This window comes from Eptesicus fuscus, chromosome 19, assembly GCF_027574615.1.
Source record: "Eptesicus fuscus isolate TK198812 chromosome 19, DD_ASM_mEF_20220401, whole genome shotgun sequence".
NCBI lineage: Eukaryota > Metazoa > Chordata > Mammalia > Chiroptera > Vespertilionidae > Eptesicus > Eptesicus fuscus.
Genome location: NC_072491.1, coordinates 26,440,914 through 26,456,790, shown reverse-complemented (window position 1 = coordinate 26,456,790; position 15,877 = coordinate 26,440,914). Strand labels below are relative to the sequence as shown.

At 37.6% G+C, this 15,877-nt stretch overlaps 1 protein-coding gene across 4 annotated transcripts in view; it reads right to left on the bottom strand.

Moving 5' to 3' along the window:
• Positions 1-15,877, bottom strand: part of COL14A1 (collagen type XIV alpha 1 chain) — a 174,778-nt gene that overhangs the window by 91,076 nt on the left and 67,825 nt on the right. For all 4 annotated transcript variants that reach the window (XM_054708522.1, XM_054708523.1, XM_054708524.1 and 1 more), the window contains 5 exons: positions 15,084-15,206; positions 14,094-14,243; positions 11,237-11,353; positions 4,601-4,747; positions 835-891 (listed from right to left, as the gene is read on the bottom strand). In XM_054708522.1, the coding sequence (XP_054564497.1) occupies positions 835-891; positions 4,601-4,747; positions 11,237-11,353; positions 14,094-14,243; positions 15,084-15,206 (594 nt within the window). The remainder of the gene's footprint in view (positions 1-834; positions 892-4,600; positions 4,748-11,236; positions 11,354-14,093; positions 14,244-15,083; positions 15,207-15,877) is intronic.

Here is a 15,877-nt window from a genome sequence, read left to right as displayed (position 1 = left end):
GCATTCCAAGTGCCTGGCATGGGAGCTTTGAGAATGACTAGTAGAGTTAATAAATGTTTATTAATGGAATTAAAAAAATAAACAACCACTTCTATGTTTTGAAGTTTTTTTAGAAAGTACCTTAACAGCTCAGGTAAGAGGTGATGAGAAACTCTTGTGATAAAGTTAGAGAGAAACAAGTAGGAGAGCCATTTCAGAGGTAAACCAGGGAATTATTACCCCGGGTAATAATTATCTATATAATAAAAACCCAGTGGTCATAATGCTGTAATGACCAAAGACCGGTCACCAGGAGGTGCATTGAAGAGTCCGTGGCGCCGGTAGGACTTGACACTGGGTGTAGTAGAATTATAAACTAGATTCTCACTCACAAAATTACATAACTATTCTTTGATGAACATTCACTACTCTGATATTTTCAATGAAATAAACATAATGCAATTTTGTTAGAAAATCTGTAATTACATGGATATTTATCTATTTTTTAAATTCAATATATCTGATATATTATAGTGTATAAACTTAAGGTGCACAACATGTTAAGTGAATACATTTGTATATTGTAATATGGGTGCCACTATAGGGATATTTAGTACCTCTATCACATTACATAATTATTGTACAATGTTGTCGTCAATGTTCATTATATTATGCAATACATCTGCATGTCTTATTTACTACTGGTTGCAAGTTTGTACCATATCAGGATTTGATAAGCATTTGTTTTAAAGAGAAAATATATTTTATGAATACTTTGATTTTTAAATGATCAAATGAACAAAGCCAACAAAATCTTAAACCTAAAATCACATCATTATTGTATTTTTCTTTTACCTTCTTTTGCTGGTGGAATGGTTGGAGGAAAAGTAGGTGGTTGAGTAGGAAGCGATTCTGTAGAGAGGAAGAAAGAGCATCAATTAGCCATCTCATCTGTGGCGAAGACAGGGAGGTCATGGAGTAATAATTCTGTAGGGGATTCAATGACTGGGACAGATCTCTTCTTAGAGAATTTAGTGACTGCTATAAGTCAGCCACAGCCTGTGAAAACTGCCTCCATCCATCCCCTCAACCTTAGAAGGAAGGCTTGAAATGCCATTTCGCCACAGTTCAGTTTACCCAGCAGGAGTCGATACAATCAAGCTGTCAACTACAAAGTGATTCTAATGTTGATTTAAGGCAGGAATCCTGCCAACCTATTTCACTTTAGTCTCTGGCTTTTCACACATGTAAACATCATTTCCATTCTGCCTAAGGAAGGATTGACCATCAATCCTTGTTCAATAGCACTTTCCCCCTTCTCATCCTGTATCCGCAGGATGTGGTCCCCAATGGAATCTGATTCACTCTCTATTCTACCCAGACTGCTTCTGGAAAACTTTCAGTTCTGAGGACCAAATGGCAGGACATCAGGAGACCACAGATTAGTTCAACCTGGATGATGAGGGATGACAAGTCCATGTAACATGTGGAGGTGTGGTTTGGTTAACAGACCTGATGATAGCTCATCAGAGGAGAGTCTAACACACCAGAACAAATCACCAGGAAGTTATGGCATCATAAGGCAAGCATCCTAAATATTATTTTTTATGTGTTCTTTTCTATCTTGTTTGATGTTAAAAATTTAAGAAAGATTGAGAAAATTCTTATTTTCCCAGTTTAATATGTGGTAAAATCTTCAATTAATCATAGCCATTAGCAGAGGAAGATGTTCAGCTTCGGGAGACAGTAAGTGCCAAGTGGCTGGAAGGATTTGCGCTCGGGCAGACTGGTTATTTGCCGGGAATGTTGTAAAGGGAATTCCTTCACTGGCAGGAAGGTTGGAAGAGATGAATTTTAAGGTCTTTTCCAAATCCAAGGGCCAATAAAATAAAACTGAGTAAAATGATTCAACATTTAAAAGAATGAGGTCATTGTATATTACTGATATGGAAAAGTGTTAGACATTATTATGTGAAATGAAGTAGCTGTATCTATGGTATGATCCCTTTTGTGAAACATAAAAAATTATCAGTCTGATATACTTATCAGGCCCATATCTATATATTTATATTGATATATGTCTATATATGTATCAGGTAGACTTTTTAAAGGAGACCAAACTGATACAAATGGGTATTTAGAAGGAAGAATGAAGAAACGGAGGTTGACAATGCACTTTATACCTTTTGTTGCATTAGTATGAATATATATCACTGTTGTCTTTTAAAGGCAACTTTTGAAGCTAAAACATTTCAAAAGTTAAAGGGAGAGAAACCTTAATACTAAAATCAGATTTGCAAAGTTTCTTTAAAGCACCACAAAATGCTATTAAAGCCAGATTTATTTATCTTAAAATCTGTGGAAGCAAGAGGTATGCATTTTTTTAAATGAGGAAAATTGAGGCATGTCCTAAGTTCAGTCAATAAATCAAGAACAAATCAATGGGGGCTATGGCAGACAGATCAATATGTTTGAGCAGAACATCTGGGCAAAGAATCCCTTGGGTAGGAAGAACAATAAACTGGTGACGCGTGTTTATACTCTCTATGTGGCATACAGATGGCCCCTGTCTCCAAGCATATGAGGGGTTGTCACATAGAAGAAGGAGCGGTCCTGATCTACGTGGCTTCAGATTGCACTAGAGCCAGTGCGTGGAAAGCTGCAAAAAACAGATGTCCCCAACATAAGGAAAACATTTACATCAACCAGAGCTGCTCAATTTAACCCTCAGTTGGTAGTGAAGAGTCGTGGGGTTAATATTAGGGGAAGGAAAGTAGACCCGGGGTCACAAACTAAAATGTTTTCAGAGGTTAGGCAAGTAATGAATATGAGCAAAGAACTAGCCCAAACATTAAACAGTAACAACTTGAGATCACAGACACTGTCTAAAAGAGACAGCGGTTATTGGTTCCAGCAGATTGGCACTGTGAGGGTAAGTGTGTCCTGTGTTGTCAGAACTTTTGAATTTTCAAAACTTTAAAAAGTATATATTTTTTTCAAAAAAAAAAACCCAACAACAAACCAACATGTCTGACCCCATGGCCATCACTTTGTGATCTCTAAGTGATGACAGAAAGTATTTGTTCAATAAGATACAAATTGAAAGCTTCTCAACACATTCTCTTTTACTGGATTTTCACTGGGCTAAGAGAGTAGCTATTTAATTTTATTGATGAGCCAAAGAAAAGCTCAGAGAAACTGAATTGCCTAAGGCCACAATGCTTGAAAGGGCCCCAACTGAGCCTGTTTGATGTTAAATCTAGTGCACTACCAGGGCTCTAATAAGTTTAAAATTACATGATCCTCTATCCATAAAATAGAATTCTAATCAGTGATAAAAAGAAACAAACCTCTGATACTTTCTACAGTGTGAATAAACCTCAAAAAATATGCTAAATTAACAAAAAACATATGCTAAGTGAAAAATGCCAAATGCAAAAGGTTATATACGATATATTTCATTTATAGGAAATGTCTAGAAAAGGCCAATATATAAGAAAAGAAAGTAAATTGCCTGGGGCTGAAGATGGGACTGGGGATTGACTGAACAGACATGAAAGATATCTTTGGGTTGGTGAAATGTCTCGAAGTTGGATTGTAGTGATGGCTGCTCAACTCTTTGTATTAAAAAGTATTGAATTGTACATTGGAAACGGGTGAATTTTATGTATGTGACTTATACCTCAAATACATGTGTAATATAATGTTGAATATTTCAGTTATGAAAGTCTTTGGATTAGAAAAAAATAGATGATTCCATTTATTAAACATTGTTTCTCCGTGTTTGAAAGCCACACATTGATGATTTCTTTCCACGTGTCCCAGATCAACTGAAAGACTGATCTATTGCCAGTAGAAAAAAAGCGTCACATAGATGACAGAGGGGCTTCCAAGGAAAGCCCACTGCCCACCGCGTCTTCCGACACAGATCCTCAGGGATTTTGAGTTTACGTTCAAGACTCCGAGTTAAGCACACAAATGTCCCCCAGAATTCACTGCAGTTCAAATCATTTTAATGCCTGTGGCCTCTAGGTCAGGAATCCTTGATTAAAAGCCATTCCAAGAAGCTGACACTCTCCTTGCTCTTTAGAACATGTAAAAAGTGCTTTGTTTTAATTTTATTCTTTGCCTTTCCCTTCAGTGCATCAGATCTGCAGCCAACTTGGAAAAAGTACAAGAGCCTCTTAAGTAGGCAATAACTCTAGGGTCAGTCAATTGGAACATGTTGGCTCCATGCCCACCCACATGGCTGTGGTAATATGCCATTGTTTTAATGTCAGGACCCGGTCCTTAAACTTCATTTCACACTCCACATACCACAAGTGTTCCTTATGGGTATAGATCACAATATAGGTCATTGTTTCAAGCACTTTGCCATCATATGGCCTTATAATTTCTTGTGAAGCGTATGGAGGATGGGAAAATACCATACAGAGCATCAATGGGCCACATGCAGTGAATTCTGAGCCTGGATAGAATGAATAAAACTTGTATTACAGATATCCCTGGGCAGAAATAGCTATTATTCTTCTAAGTAGAATAAAGTTTTTTTTTAACCCAAACAGGATGCCTAAGAACTATTTGTGGAGATGGGGATCAGGAGAGAAGGCATTAGACTTACGTGTTTTTTCCATTATGCTCACACTGGGTCCCTCAGTCTCCTGAAGCTTTGTGTAAACACTGATTTTATATTGTGAATCAGGCTGAAGTCCATAGAAGCAATGCCTGCTTGTCCCTCCACCCACAGTAGATTCTTGCTTTTGTGTATCTATAATAAAAACAAAACACATGAACATGAAATTTTAAAAAACAGCCAACCACAGGTGATTTGCTTCTAAAACGCTTAATATGCCTGGCCTAATCAGACAACTCTAGGATGAATTATACTTGTTCCAGGAATTATCTATTTATATAAAAGGCTAACATGCAAAGTGTCCCCTCGGGAGTTCGACCAGGAAAATGGGAGTTCGATCACTCACTATGCCATGCACTGACCACCAGAGGGCAGTGCAGAACATGGTGGGCAACTAGCGGTGGCTGCAGGGCGAAGAGGGAGGCAGGGAGGCGGGAGGTGGAGAGTCAGGGAACCTGATAGGCCCTGATAGCCAGCCAGGCCTAGGGACCCTACCCGTGCCCGGATTGCATGCACTGGGCCTCTAGTATCATATAATTGTGTAGTTTTTTTAAAGAATCACTGAATCACACAAATTTCCATTTATGTGATTTTCCCTCTAGAACAATTATGCAAATTTCCTCCTAGAATGATTTTCATCTGATCCTTAAGTAGTATTCATTTAGCCAAAACCTAACATAGCTTTATTTCTAGAACTTCAAAAACCAGTGTTAAAAATATATTTGAGACACCTGGGGAATGGAAGCATCTATATCATAATGTCCCAGCAGGGATCTCAGTAACTACTCATAGGACATTAACTACATCACACATATTATTTAGTGGTTAAAAAAGCTCCTTCAAAATGTTATCTGCAGCTTATTAAATATAAAGAAAATAGAAAAAAACATAAAAACAGACCAGTTGCTTTTTTGGTGCAAAATGCAAAAAATGTTAAATACTTACTTTTTTCCTACTTTGAAAGTATAATACCTGTTAAATTTCAATGTATATTTTAACATATAGGAACAAAACATATATATATATTACAATATACCTTTGTCAGAACAAACATAACGTGTTATTTAAAATTCTGTCAATGAACAAATCCTGATTTTGAAAACTATAAACTAAAGCCATTTGTTGAGTGAAATTTAAAATTTATTTTTATAACTGTGAATATTAAAGAGTATCAAAGTGAACTTTATAATATAATCTTTAGTAATACATTTGTTCAGAATGAATTAAGGTCTACTTCAATAATTTCTGTATCATGTGTTTTGCAAAAGGACCAAATGAAAACATTACTGAGGTGTTTGTGAGGTTATATACTGCTATGAAAGGAGTTTGATAGCAAGGAAATGTTAGAAACCCTGTGCTCTGCTTTACTGGTGTCCAAGTTCAGTCTGGCTCAGCACCCCACTAAAGCTGCTTCTTTCTAACCCTTAACCACAACTTTGGAGCCTCTTGCAAGCTACTGTGAGCCACCTGCAATGCAAACATTTCCTAAATCCTATGCGTGAATCATATTCATCCATCGCCATTAAAGTTTCCAGGGACTCTCCCGGAATCAATTCTAGAAATGTGCTTTTCTGTCATCTCCTCTATTTCTTGTGGAAACCCATGCACTTTACAGACCCTTGACAATAAGAATATAAATGGGTTTTACTGCGCAAAAAAAAAAAAAAAAAAAATCTACAAATCTTTGGAAAACTGGAACAGTCACTGTAAAATTAATGGGAAACAGTATGGTTTGATTCCCAATACTAACAAAGAGGGGTTACATGAATGGGGGTGTATCCATGTTGCTTTTGGCATGTGTGATTCATGTCTAATGGCTTTGCCCTAAAGGAAAACATTTAAACTGATCAAATGATGACTAATTTCCTCAACCCCATGTGCCAAAAGCAGGGAGTTAATTTAGTTTTTGGAACAGGGAGAAAAAATTCTGTCTTTGTGCATTCATTCTTATGAAGCATGCTCTGAGTTGTTGTCATGCTGATAATGATGCCACAATTTGACTCACCAAAATATCCTAAGAGTAGTTACTGAGATTCCCCAACCAAAGAATATGCAGGATCCAGGATACTCTGCTGGAACTTTATGATATACTAGTAAATGCTCCAGTTCCCCAGGTGTCTCAAATACTCTGATCCCCCATCATAACGTTACAGCTTCAAAAAGTTTAACCTTCATCTGGAAACAGCCAAGTGCCCATCAATAGATGAGAGGATAAAAAAAGCTGTGGTACATTTACACAATGGAATACTATGCAGAAGTAAAAAAGAAGGATCTCTTACCCTTTGAGACAGCATTAGTGGACCTGGAGACTGTTATGCTAAGCGAATTAAGCCAGTTAGAGAAAGACAAATATCACATGATCTCACTTATAAGTGATAAAGAACAAAATAAACTGATGAACAAAATAGGTCCAGAGATATGAATGCATGAGACAGAAAAACAGATCTTAGTGAAGGAAGGGGGGTTAAAGGGAAAGGGGACAGAGATTAACCAAAAAACATTTATGGCATAACCCATGGACACAGACAATAGCATGGAGAAGGCCTGGGGTGGGGTGGGAGTGGGATGGAGCAGGGCTAAAAGGGAGAAAATGGGAGACATCTATAATACTGTCAACAATAAAATAAAATTTATAGAAAAAAGTTTAATCTTGAGAGTGGGTTGTGTTTCATGATCCCACCCTCTTTTTTTTAAGGTAGGCTCTCCATTATGCTGCAATTCTCTCTCTTTGTTAAAAAGAGAAAATTGACATTTCAACAGCTATACATCAAAGACAAATTGAACATCCTTTGAAACTTTTTTATTTTAATAGACAGAAAAGAAATTCACCGAGTTATGGAGATGAGGAAGGGATTATAGTATTTGGGCCCATGTCATGTGTAAATACATGAACTTGAAGGAAAATGTTATGTTGAACCTCAGATGCAAAGTCAAACTCAAAACAGCTGGAGAGAGACAGAACTCCAGGGCATCCACGGAACTAAAGGAGGCTCTCATGGGGTTCTGATTTACCCAAGACCAAACGTCTCTGTCTTTGGTCTATCCTACTATTAACCAAAAGCCTACAATTTAATTTGGCAAGTGAAGGACTGACTCAAAAGCAGATTTTATTTCAGTCTCTCCTGAAAGGACCTTATCCTTCTGGTAAACGTCTTTTTGGGGCGTGTCTTGGCTATGTAAAATGTAACAATATTTACATGGGTAGAGGACATCTGTTATTTTCACGTGTCTTGCGTCTAATCCCTCTTTCTTTGAATCCATTCTTCCCCACTGTTGGTCTTTATGATTTGGAAAGGACAGGAAAACAACCCCACTCTCCCTCCAAAAAAAGGGGCGTAGAAGTCAACTAGATCCGACCAGTCAATTTATTTCATGACCTTGAATTCAATGATGGATTTAGGGGCATCTGACACAAACTGAACCAATATGGCTCAGTTCCTGGACTTTTGTTAGTTATTGAGAAAGAGAAGCTCTTTTTTTTCTTTTTTTAAACAAAGTCTGTTAAGCTAGAAGCTGAGAGGATGTAATTCTGGATCTGACTGGGGCCACCTCACAGAATCTGGTTGAGAATGAAGGCAGAGGAGAGTAGAGCAAGATGAAGCAAGATTTAATATCAATGACAGTGTTTGAACACCTAGATCCAGAAGTGCCTGAAGCCAGATACTATTGAACTTGGCAGTATATTAGCCAAGAAATCGATCCTTTTGCTTAAGCCTCTTTTATCTGCACTTCTGCCATTTACCAACAAACAAACATACCTGAATGATACAGCCTCACTACCTTTGCTCACAAAAACCTTGGAAATGTGTAGGTATTTCAGGTAAAAACCTCAAAAGAAGTAATTTTAGAGAAACTGAAGCCCAAAGAAGAAAGTTGACCAGCAATTATGGTTAGAACAGAGGTCTTTCTACTGATTTCATCCCAAAACATGAGTGCACATGTCCAAACCATAGGGAATCTCTCTCTCTCTCTCTCTCTCTCTCTCTCTCTCTCTCTCTCTGTGTGTGTGTGTGTGTGTGTGTGTGTGTATGTGTGTGTGTGTGTGTAATTTTTTTAAAAGAAAGAACCTGGAATTTGCCAGAGGTATTTAGAAATAGGTCAGCCTGGGATAAAGTGTTTCTCCAACACATGGAGGAATTAGGTCTCATTTCTCTCTATTTCCTCTGGGGTACAAACACTAAAGTTTCTGCAAAGGCAATATAAGTAAGCCAATGGGAGCTATTACAGAGTTAAAACAGCAGGGACTCATCAGCCCATGAAAGAATGGACATCTGACCACAAGTCCTTCAATGCAGTGGTCAGGATGATGATCACATTTCTCTGTGAGATAAAGAAACCCAACCTAAAACAAGCTCATAAAGACAGAGAACAGATTAGTGGTTGCCAGACACAATGGGTGAAGGGTGGGAGAAATGGGTGAAGAAGGTCAAAGATAATAAAGAAAGAAACTCAATCTAATTTGTTCCCCCACTCCAATGTAGAAAGACTATTCCTTGACCTAAATCGTATAAGTTAAAATATTTAAACATATTCCTCATTGCTATCTCCACATTCACTCCCCACACCCAACACTCCTTTTTGAGGTTATTGATTAGAGTCTGTTGATGTCCTGTAGGTTAATGATATTCAGCTAGATAACTGGATAAATGAGATGTAGGCTAACTAGGCTCATAAATCTCTCAGCTATAAATGTTGATGAAAAATAAATACTTTTGTTCATTCTTGTTTAATTAAGACTATTGAGTCTCTGTTAAAGAGGCTTCCAGCAGCCTGACAATTATACTGAAGGAGTACAAGTTAACTTAACTTGAAGATAAGAAGGAAATGTGGACTCATATTTTTTTTGCTAGTAAAGATCCTGGCTTCAGAAAGAGCTTATGGATTACTAGATCAATGTCACTGGGCACATCAATCATACTCTCTGATAAGAATCCCAATGTTATTTTGCAAACAGGCTAAATTAAAAGCATTTAGTTAAAAATACTTATGGAATTAACTAATTCCACTGATAAGCCAGTTTTCACATAATTTTATGTAAATCTACATAATTATAATTTTATGAAAGATAATAAATATATCCACAGGAGCCTATGTCCCTTCATGTCAACTTCTTGAATGTTATAAAAAGATAAAAGCATGAGGGGGTAATTTGGGAGTGTGATTTTTATACTTAGTGTTTTTTAAAGCTTAACAAATGCCAATAAACATCAACCCTTCCATATTAAAGTGTGAATTAGCTAGTTGTTTAAAGATATATGAAACATAACTCAAGATTTTATAGTTGTTTCACAAGGAGTTGCATATCTTTCATCTACTCCTGCTTAAGCATCCCAGTAATCAGATTAAATACAACCACAGAATCGCTGTGACTGGTCCTGACTTTCCCTTACTCAATGTTCATTTGGGATTAAAGCCACTCACTTATGTTTAGCCCGTGTCAGGCTAAAGGAATTCCTACATGCTCACACACAGAGAATCAAGGGATTAGTGGCTTTAATTCAGCCACTAATTGTTGAGACAATGCCTTGGTTGGGTGGGTAGAATCTCCTCTCGTGGTGCTCTTATTCTATTCTCATATTCTCAGCGTTGTGCCAAATGCTGTCAGAACTCTGTGCTCACAAACTGTGCTTTCTACTTTCAGGACTGGATCAAAAGTGGGATTTCTGCATTTTAAATGAAGTTATAGCCAGGGATATATAAGCTACTAAATCCATTCTTATCCAGACCCCCAAAATTAGCTCTTTCTGCTTTTTTAAAATGGAGAAAACATTATCATTTGTCCAGAAATCTAAAAAAATTAACAATTTTATTAGCTTAAAAGATTTTTAAAAAATCATTGGGGATTCTCTAGTATCTCCTACAGTTTTCTCAACATAACATGTCTTTTCTACTGATAATACAAATCTGATTAAGGTAATTTTCATTATTTCACCTTATTTTCTGAATATTATCCATGCTAATAATGTGGAAAGAGAATTAACAAAAATCCACTTTGGGGGAATCAGTCTTTTGTTGTTGTTCTTGACATTTTAATGAAGATAAACAGACATTTTTAGTGTTTCAACTTTGAAACAAATCCAAAATTGTAGATGTACTTGAGAAGTGTAATGCTGGAGAAGCTGCCCTGAACAGCACAGATACAGTATACCATCTCCTGAATGAGAGTCTGTTGCTCACCAATTACCCCAAAAGTAAAAAAAAAATCACTAAGAAAAATATTCAAGTCAAACTTAGATCCCCACTGAGTAACTACCACAGTAATAGCACTAATTTTAATGTATGTTAATCCTGGCTATTAGGTTCCTATTACCAATAGCAGCTAACATTTCTCAGGTGCTTAATGTGTGCAAAGCACTGTTGAAAGTTTTATCTCAGATTACTCCTCACAGGATGCCAGCACATCAGCACTATGATCCCACCATTAACAGATGAGAAAGTGGAGGTTGGAGAGGTTCAATAATTGGCTTAACCAGACACTTTGACTCCATATCCTGCATGATCCGTAACACAATATTGCCTCCTCAATGAGAGGGCTCTGGTCTAATGTTATGTGCATGTTGTCCATAGTACACAGAGCTAAGTCCTCAATCCTTGACAAAAACAGATGTGATGAATTGTACTTACCCTGGACGGATTCTATAACTATCCTGTAGGCAGTGGCATGACGGTGCACCTGCCACTGAGCACACAAGCTGGTCATTTGAATCTGGTCTGCTTGAAGATCGGTCACACCCAAAAATACTGTAAGGAAATAGAAACAGAGCTACAGCACACTGCAGACAATGCCACAAATGTCCCCAAGTCATCTGTCAACTTTAACATGATAAAATTCGAATTCAAAGTTCCTCAGTGAGAGGTGGGAAGAAACCCATCAACTTACAATACATTTTTTCACTAAAAAATAACTTTTATGACATGAAAAAGCAGTCTTAAAGCATTGTGTATTTTTTAGTCTGCCATAATTGTAAACAAGAAAGGAAATATTCAGAGGAAAAAGACTAGGTGCAATGGATGCTGAAATTATGGGTGACTTTTAATCTTCCCTCTTTAGTTGTTTTCTAAATGTTCAAAAATTAATACATATTACCTTTATAATAAAAATTAAATACAATATGTACTTATCAACCAGTGAAAGACAGGGATGGCTTAAATAAAAGGGAAGAGGAAAGTGGACAAAATGGAAGTCTTACTCAAGGGAGAGCAGTTTCACATGGACTGGCCTTCAAAGCATGATTGAATAAGAATGAGCATGTTTTTGAAAATTTAAAGATAAAAGATTTAACAGATTCCTATTAATCTTAGAAGACTGTGATGTTAAAAAAATGATTCACCAAAAAGTTATTTTGGGAAGCAGTAAAACTATTGTTTCTCTAAGACAACAGAAGAGTAAGCATACGATGTTTATCATTTAATCCAAGAAGAAAAAGCAAAAAATTAATGTTTGCTTTCTCTAATGACCTCTGATGCTCATCCATCTCATTTGTTCATACTTCTTCCTCACTCTTAGCTACCTAATAAAATTTTTTAAAAAGCTCAAAATTATTTTTCAAATTGGTAAAGATAATCTCATCTAATCACAACTTACATCTGTATATCGTTCCTTTGTATTAGAATAGAGATCTATCTTACTAAGGCCAATTAAAATGCCCTCTGTACCCCCATGAAAAAGAACATCAATAATGATTCATATAACCACACTAAATTTACAAAACAACTGAAATTAATTTAGTTGCCATTGTATGGAGTTTTATTTTGCTTAGGAGAAAGGGGAGAAAACATATAAGCTGCTCTCATTTTTACTTTGATGATAGAATGTAAAACAATGTAATACTCTCAGTCTTTTTACATCTATTTGGAATACCCAACATATTTATTAAAGGAGAGAAGATGGATGGAACAGAAGGAAGAGGAAAGCAAGCAAAGGGTGGATAGAAATAAACAAAACAGAGTAAGGAGAAGAGAGATGGATGAAAGACTCCTAGAGTCAGAAAAATGGCACAGACAGAAAGGGTAATCTAGAAAGGAACTGGAGATAAACTGGAGGAGAGAGGAGGTAGAGGTTGGGAAAATGCACCGGGGCTTTTAAGGCATTTCTGAGGAAGCACTGTAGGGTTGCTATAACAGCACAACAGGAAATGCCTTGGAGGTTAAGGCAGTGCTCAGAAGAATAGCACTTGAACAGCCAAGTACAAGATCAGGACCACAGTCCAAAGTCTTGCCAGATCTGTTGAAGACAGAGACTATTCCCTTTGAGATTAAACTGACTCTGTATCTAGCCTGTAAGATTTGAAGATACTCCATATAAGAGTTGCCTCTAGGTGGCCAAATATAGGTGGCTTGGGAACTGGTAAAATATATACCCTATTCTTGTACAATTCCATGTATCCGTTTAATTGATTAGAGATGAGCATGAGCTAGGAGCCAAAGGCATAAAGCACAATTACTACAATAGTAATGGTAGTTGTTAACTGAGCATTTGCCATATGGTAGAGACTTTTAATATGTTATCTGTTTAATCTTCACAATCAGCCTGTAGATGGTTATTATGATCTTCATTATAGCGTGGGGAAAACTTGGGCTCGGAGAAGCTAAGTAATTTGCTCAAGGCCATAGCTAACAAATAGCAGATTTAAGGCTCAGACTTTTGATCACACCATGACTGTCACTCTCTAGGGTGGGTCCATGCACTCAGGATGAATTTCATTAACCTGTAGCCAAACCATTTTTATGTTGAACTTTGCTGTATTATCTTTAATGTGTATTAAAAATACTGGTCTTCTGTTTAGAGTAGTTATGTGGGTTTTGGAAAGTATTTAAGTAAAAAAAAAAAATAACTGTACGTCGACTTAAAGAAATATATTAAACAGATGGTGGAGAAATACACCAAACATCAGCAATACGGAACAAACGGCTGGAGTTTGGAAACACTGCATTATGCCACGGGTGTCTGGGAGTCACATATGCCAATGAGAAGTCCCAGATGGTGGGAGAGCATGAAAACCCTCAAAAGGTAGAGAAGACTGGTGCATATATCTTTTAGGCATGGGGTGTGTGTGTGTGTGTGTGTGTGTGTGTGTGTGTGTGTGTGTATTGTGTGTAAGATAGGGAGTGGTGAAAGTTTTGAGAAAAGGCAATCTCCCCCCTGGCCCAACTTTAACTGGCGTGGCTGTGTCATGCTACATGCTACTTGGAAAATTTCACCTAATTTGAACAATGCCAACAAAGACTTTCCAGAAGGAAATCCTATCCGCCACCATCAAGTCCAGTTGAACGCCAGGCTCTGACAGTCCGCTTGCCAGCCGGGACTCTGAACTACAGCCCGAGTTAGGAACACACCTTTCTTTCCACGAAATACCATCCAGAAAGGGCTACACTGAGGAAAAGAAAAACCAGCCGCCAAGTTGAAGGAGGAGTTGAGTTACAGTAAAAACAGAGCGGCAAAACCACACATGGGGCTGAGACAACAGGGCATGGGCCTTACGTGTTTTCACCACGCCTGTCAGGGCGTCGCTGAAGCCAGAGGCCTGGGAGGCAAATATCTTCACGTTGTAGTCCATTCCGCTGAGGAGGTTTGTGATGAGAATGGTGTTAATGTTCGGTCCCACGAACGTTTCCAGGGTTGGGCCAGCAACTGAAAGGAGAAAGAGCATATTTCGGTTACAACAGAATATGAAAACACTCCTGAAGTGAACTGTACTTAGTCACAGTTTCCCAGTTGCCCAGGATTACCCAGCAGCGCTGGGGTTTGAATCCAGCCCCATCCAGCTGTAAGACGGGCACACCTGACTACCATTCTTGGGCTTTCCCAGGGATCTCGTCCTTTTCTTAAATATAGCTCTTTTCTTTGTGCTCACTCAAAGAAGCTGGCCCACCTCACACTCCTCCATCCGCCATACTGAGGCCTTCACAGTGGAGCTACTGTGTGGCCACAGGCCCTGGGACACTTGCCCAAGTGAAGAAATTATTCTCAGTGGCCCCTTCCCAGACACCCAGTCATTTCTTAGGTAAGGTCATAGCTTCATCATTCTGATGATCTCTACCCTAACACTAACCATCCTAGAAATGCCTTTTTATTTTCAAGAAAGATAAGAGACTCTTCCCACTTTTTTTAAATAAAAATATGTTTTTATTGATTTTTTTTAGAAAGAGGAAGGAAGAGGGATAGAGAAATAGAAATATTGTTGAGACAGAAACATCATCAATCAGCTACCTCCTGCATGCCCCTTCCCCCCCCACCCAGGGGATCAAGCCTGCAACCCAGACATGTGCCCTGACCAGGAATCGAACTGGTGGCCTCTTGGTTCCTGGGTCAATGTTCAATTGTTTAGCTATACTGGTCAGGAAAGACTCTTCCCATTTCTTAAAGCCAAAGATAGATTGAAATATTTCATCAAAATAAAAATAACTAATCTTAAAAGACATTTCAGCTGCCTAATCATGCTAACAATATATGTTTTTAAAGTATACTTACCACTAACAGGTTTGTAGACAATCCTATAGCCCTTTACAGGGGAAGATGGGGGATCCCATGTAATACGCAACCGGTTGTACCATTCTTCTGAGACCTGTAAGTTTTGGGGACCAGATGGTGGCACTGAGCAGGAAAGAAAAGGAAAAACAGGATTTCATGTGGTTTCCATCTTTACAATCTACAGTATTGTTAACAAAATCTGAGATACCTTCCCACAGTGTTAAAAAATATTTACAGGTGAAAATATACTAAAACACATGGTGAGAAACCTTTGAGAGTCCACATCTGTTTTGAATATTAAGTATATAGAAAATAATTGTGCTTGTGATGAAATGCTTTTATCTGAAGATCAGCAGTTCATTCAATGTCACTTTGGTTTCTTCTTCAGTTAATTTTAAGTAAAATTAAACTGAATAGTGTTTATTAAAATTTCTATATACATGCCACTCTGTTCCACTATCCAAGTATGTTTGTTGAGCAGTATCAAGGGTGATCACACAATAGTAATGATGATAATTCTTGGAGGTAAGATTCTGATGATTTTTTTTTCTTTTATCTTCTTACTAGTGGCCTGGTGCACGAATTTGTGCACATTAAAAGGAAATTAATTAGAAGAAATATTTTAATATTGCTATTCTCCCTTTCTCTATAATAGAAGTGTCAACCAAATTCATGATCAATAATGACACATGGAAACACACACATGCAATTCACGCCAGTGAGAGCTTTATATGTATCACACATGTGCAAGTCAACTTAGCCTTTTATAGATATAGAATAAAGTTGCTTAACCA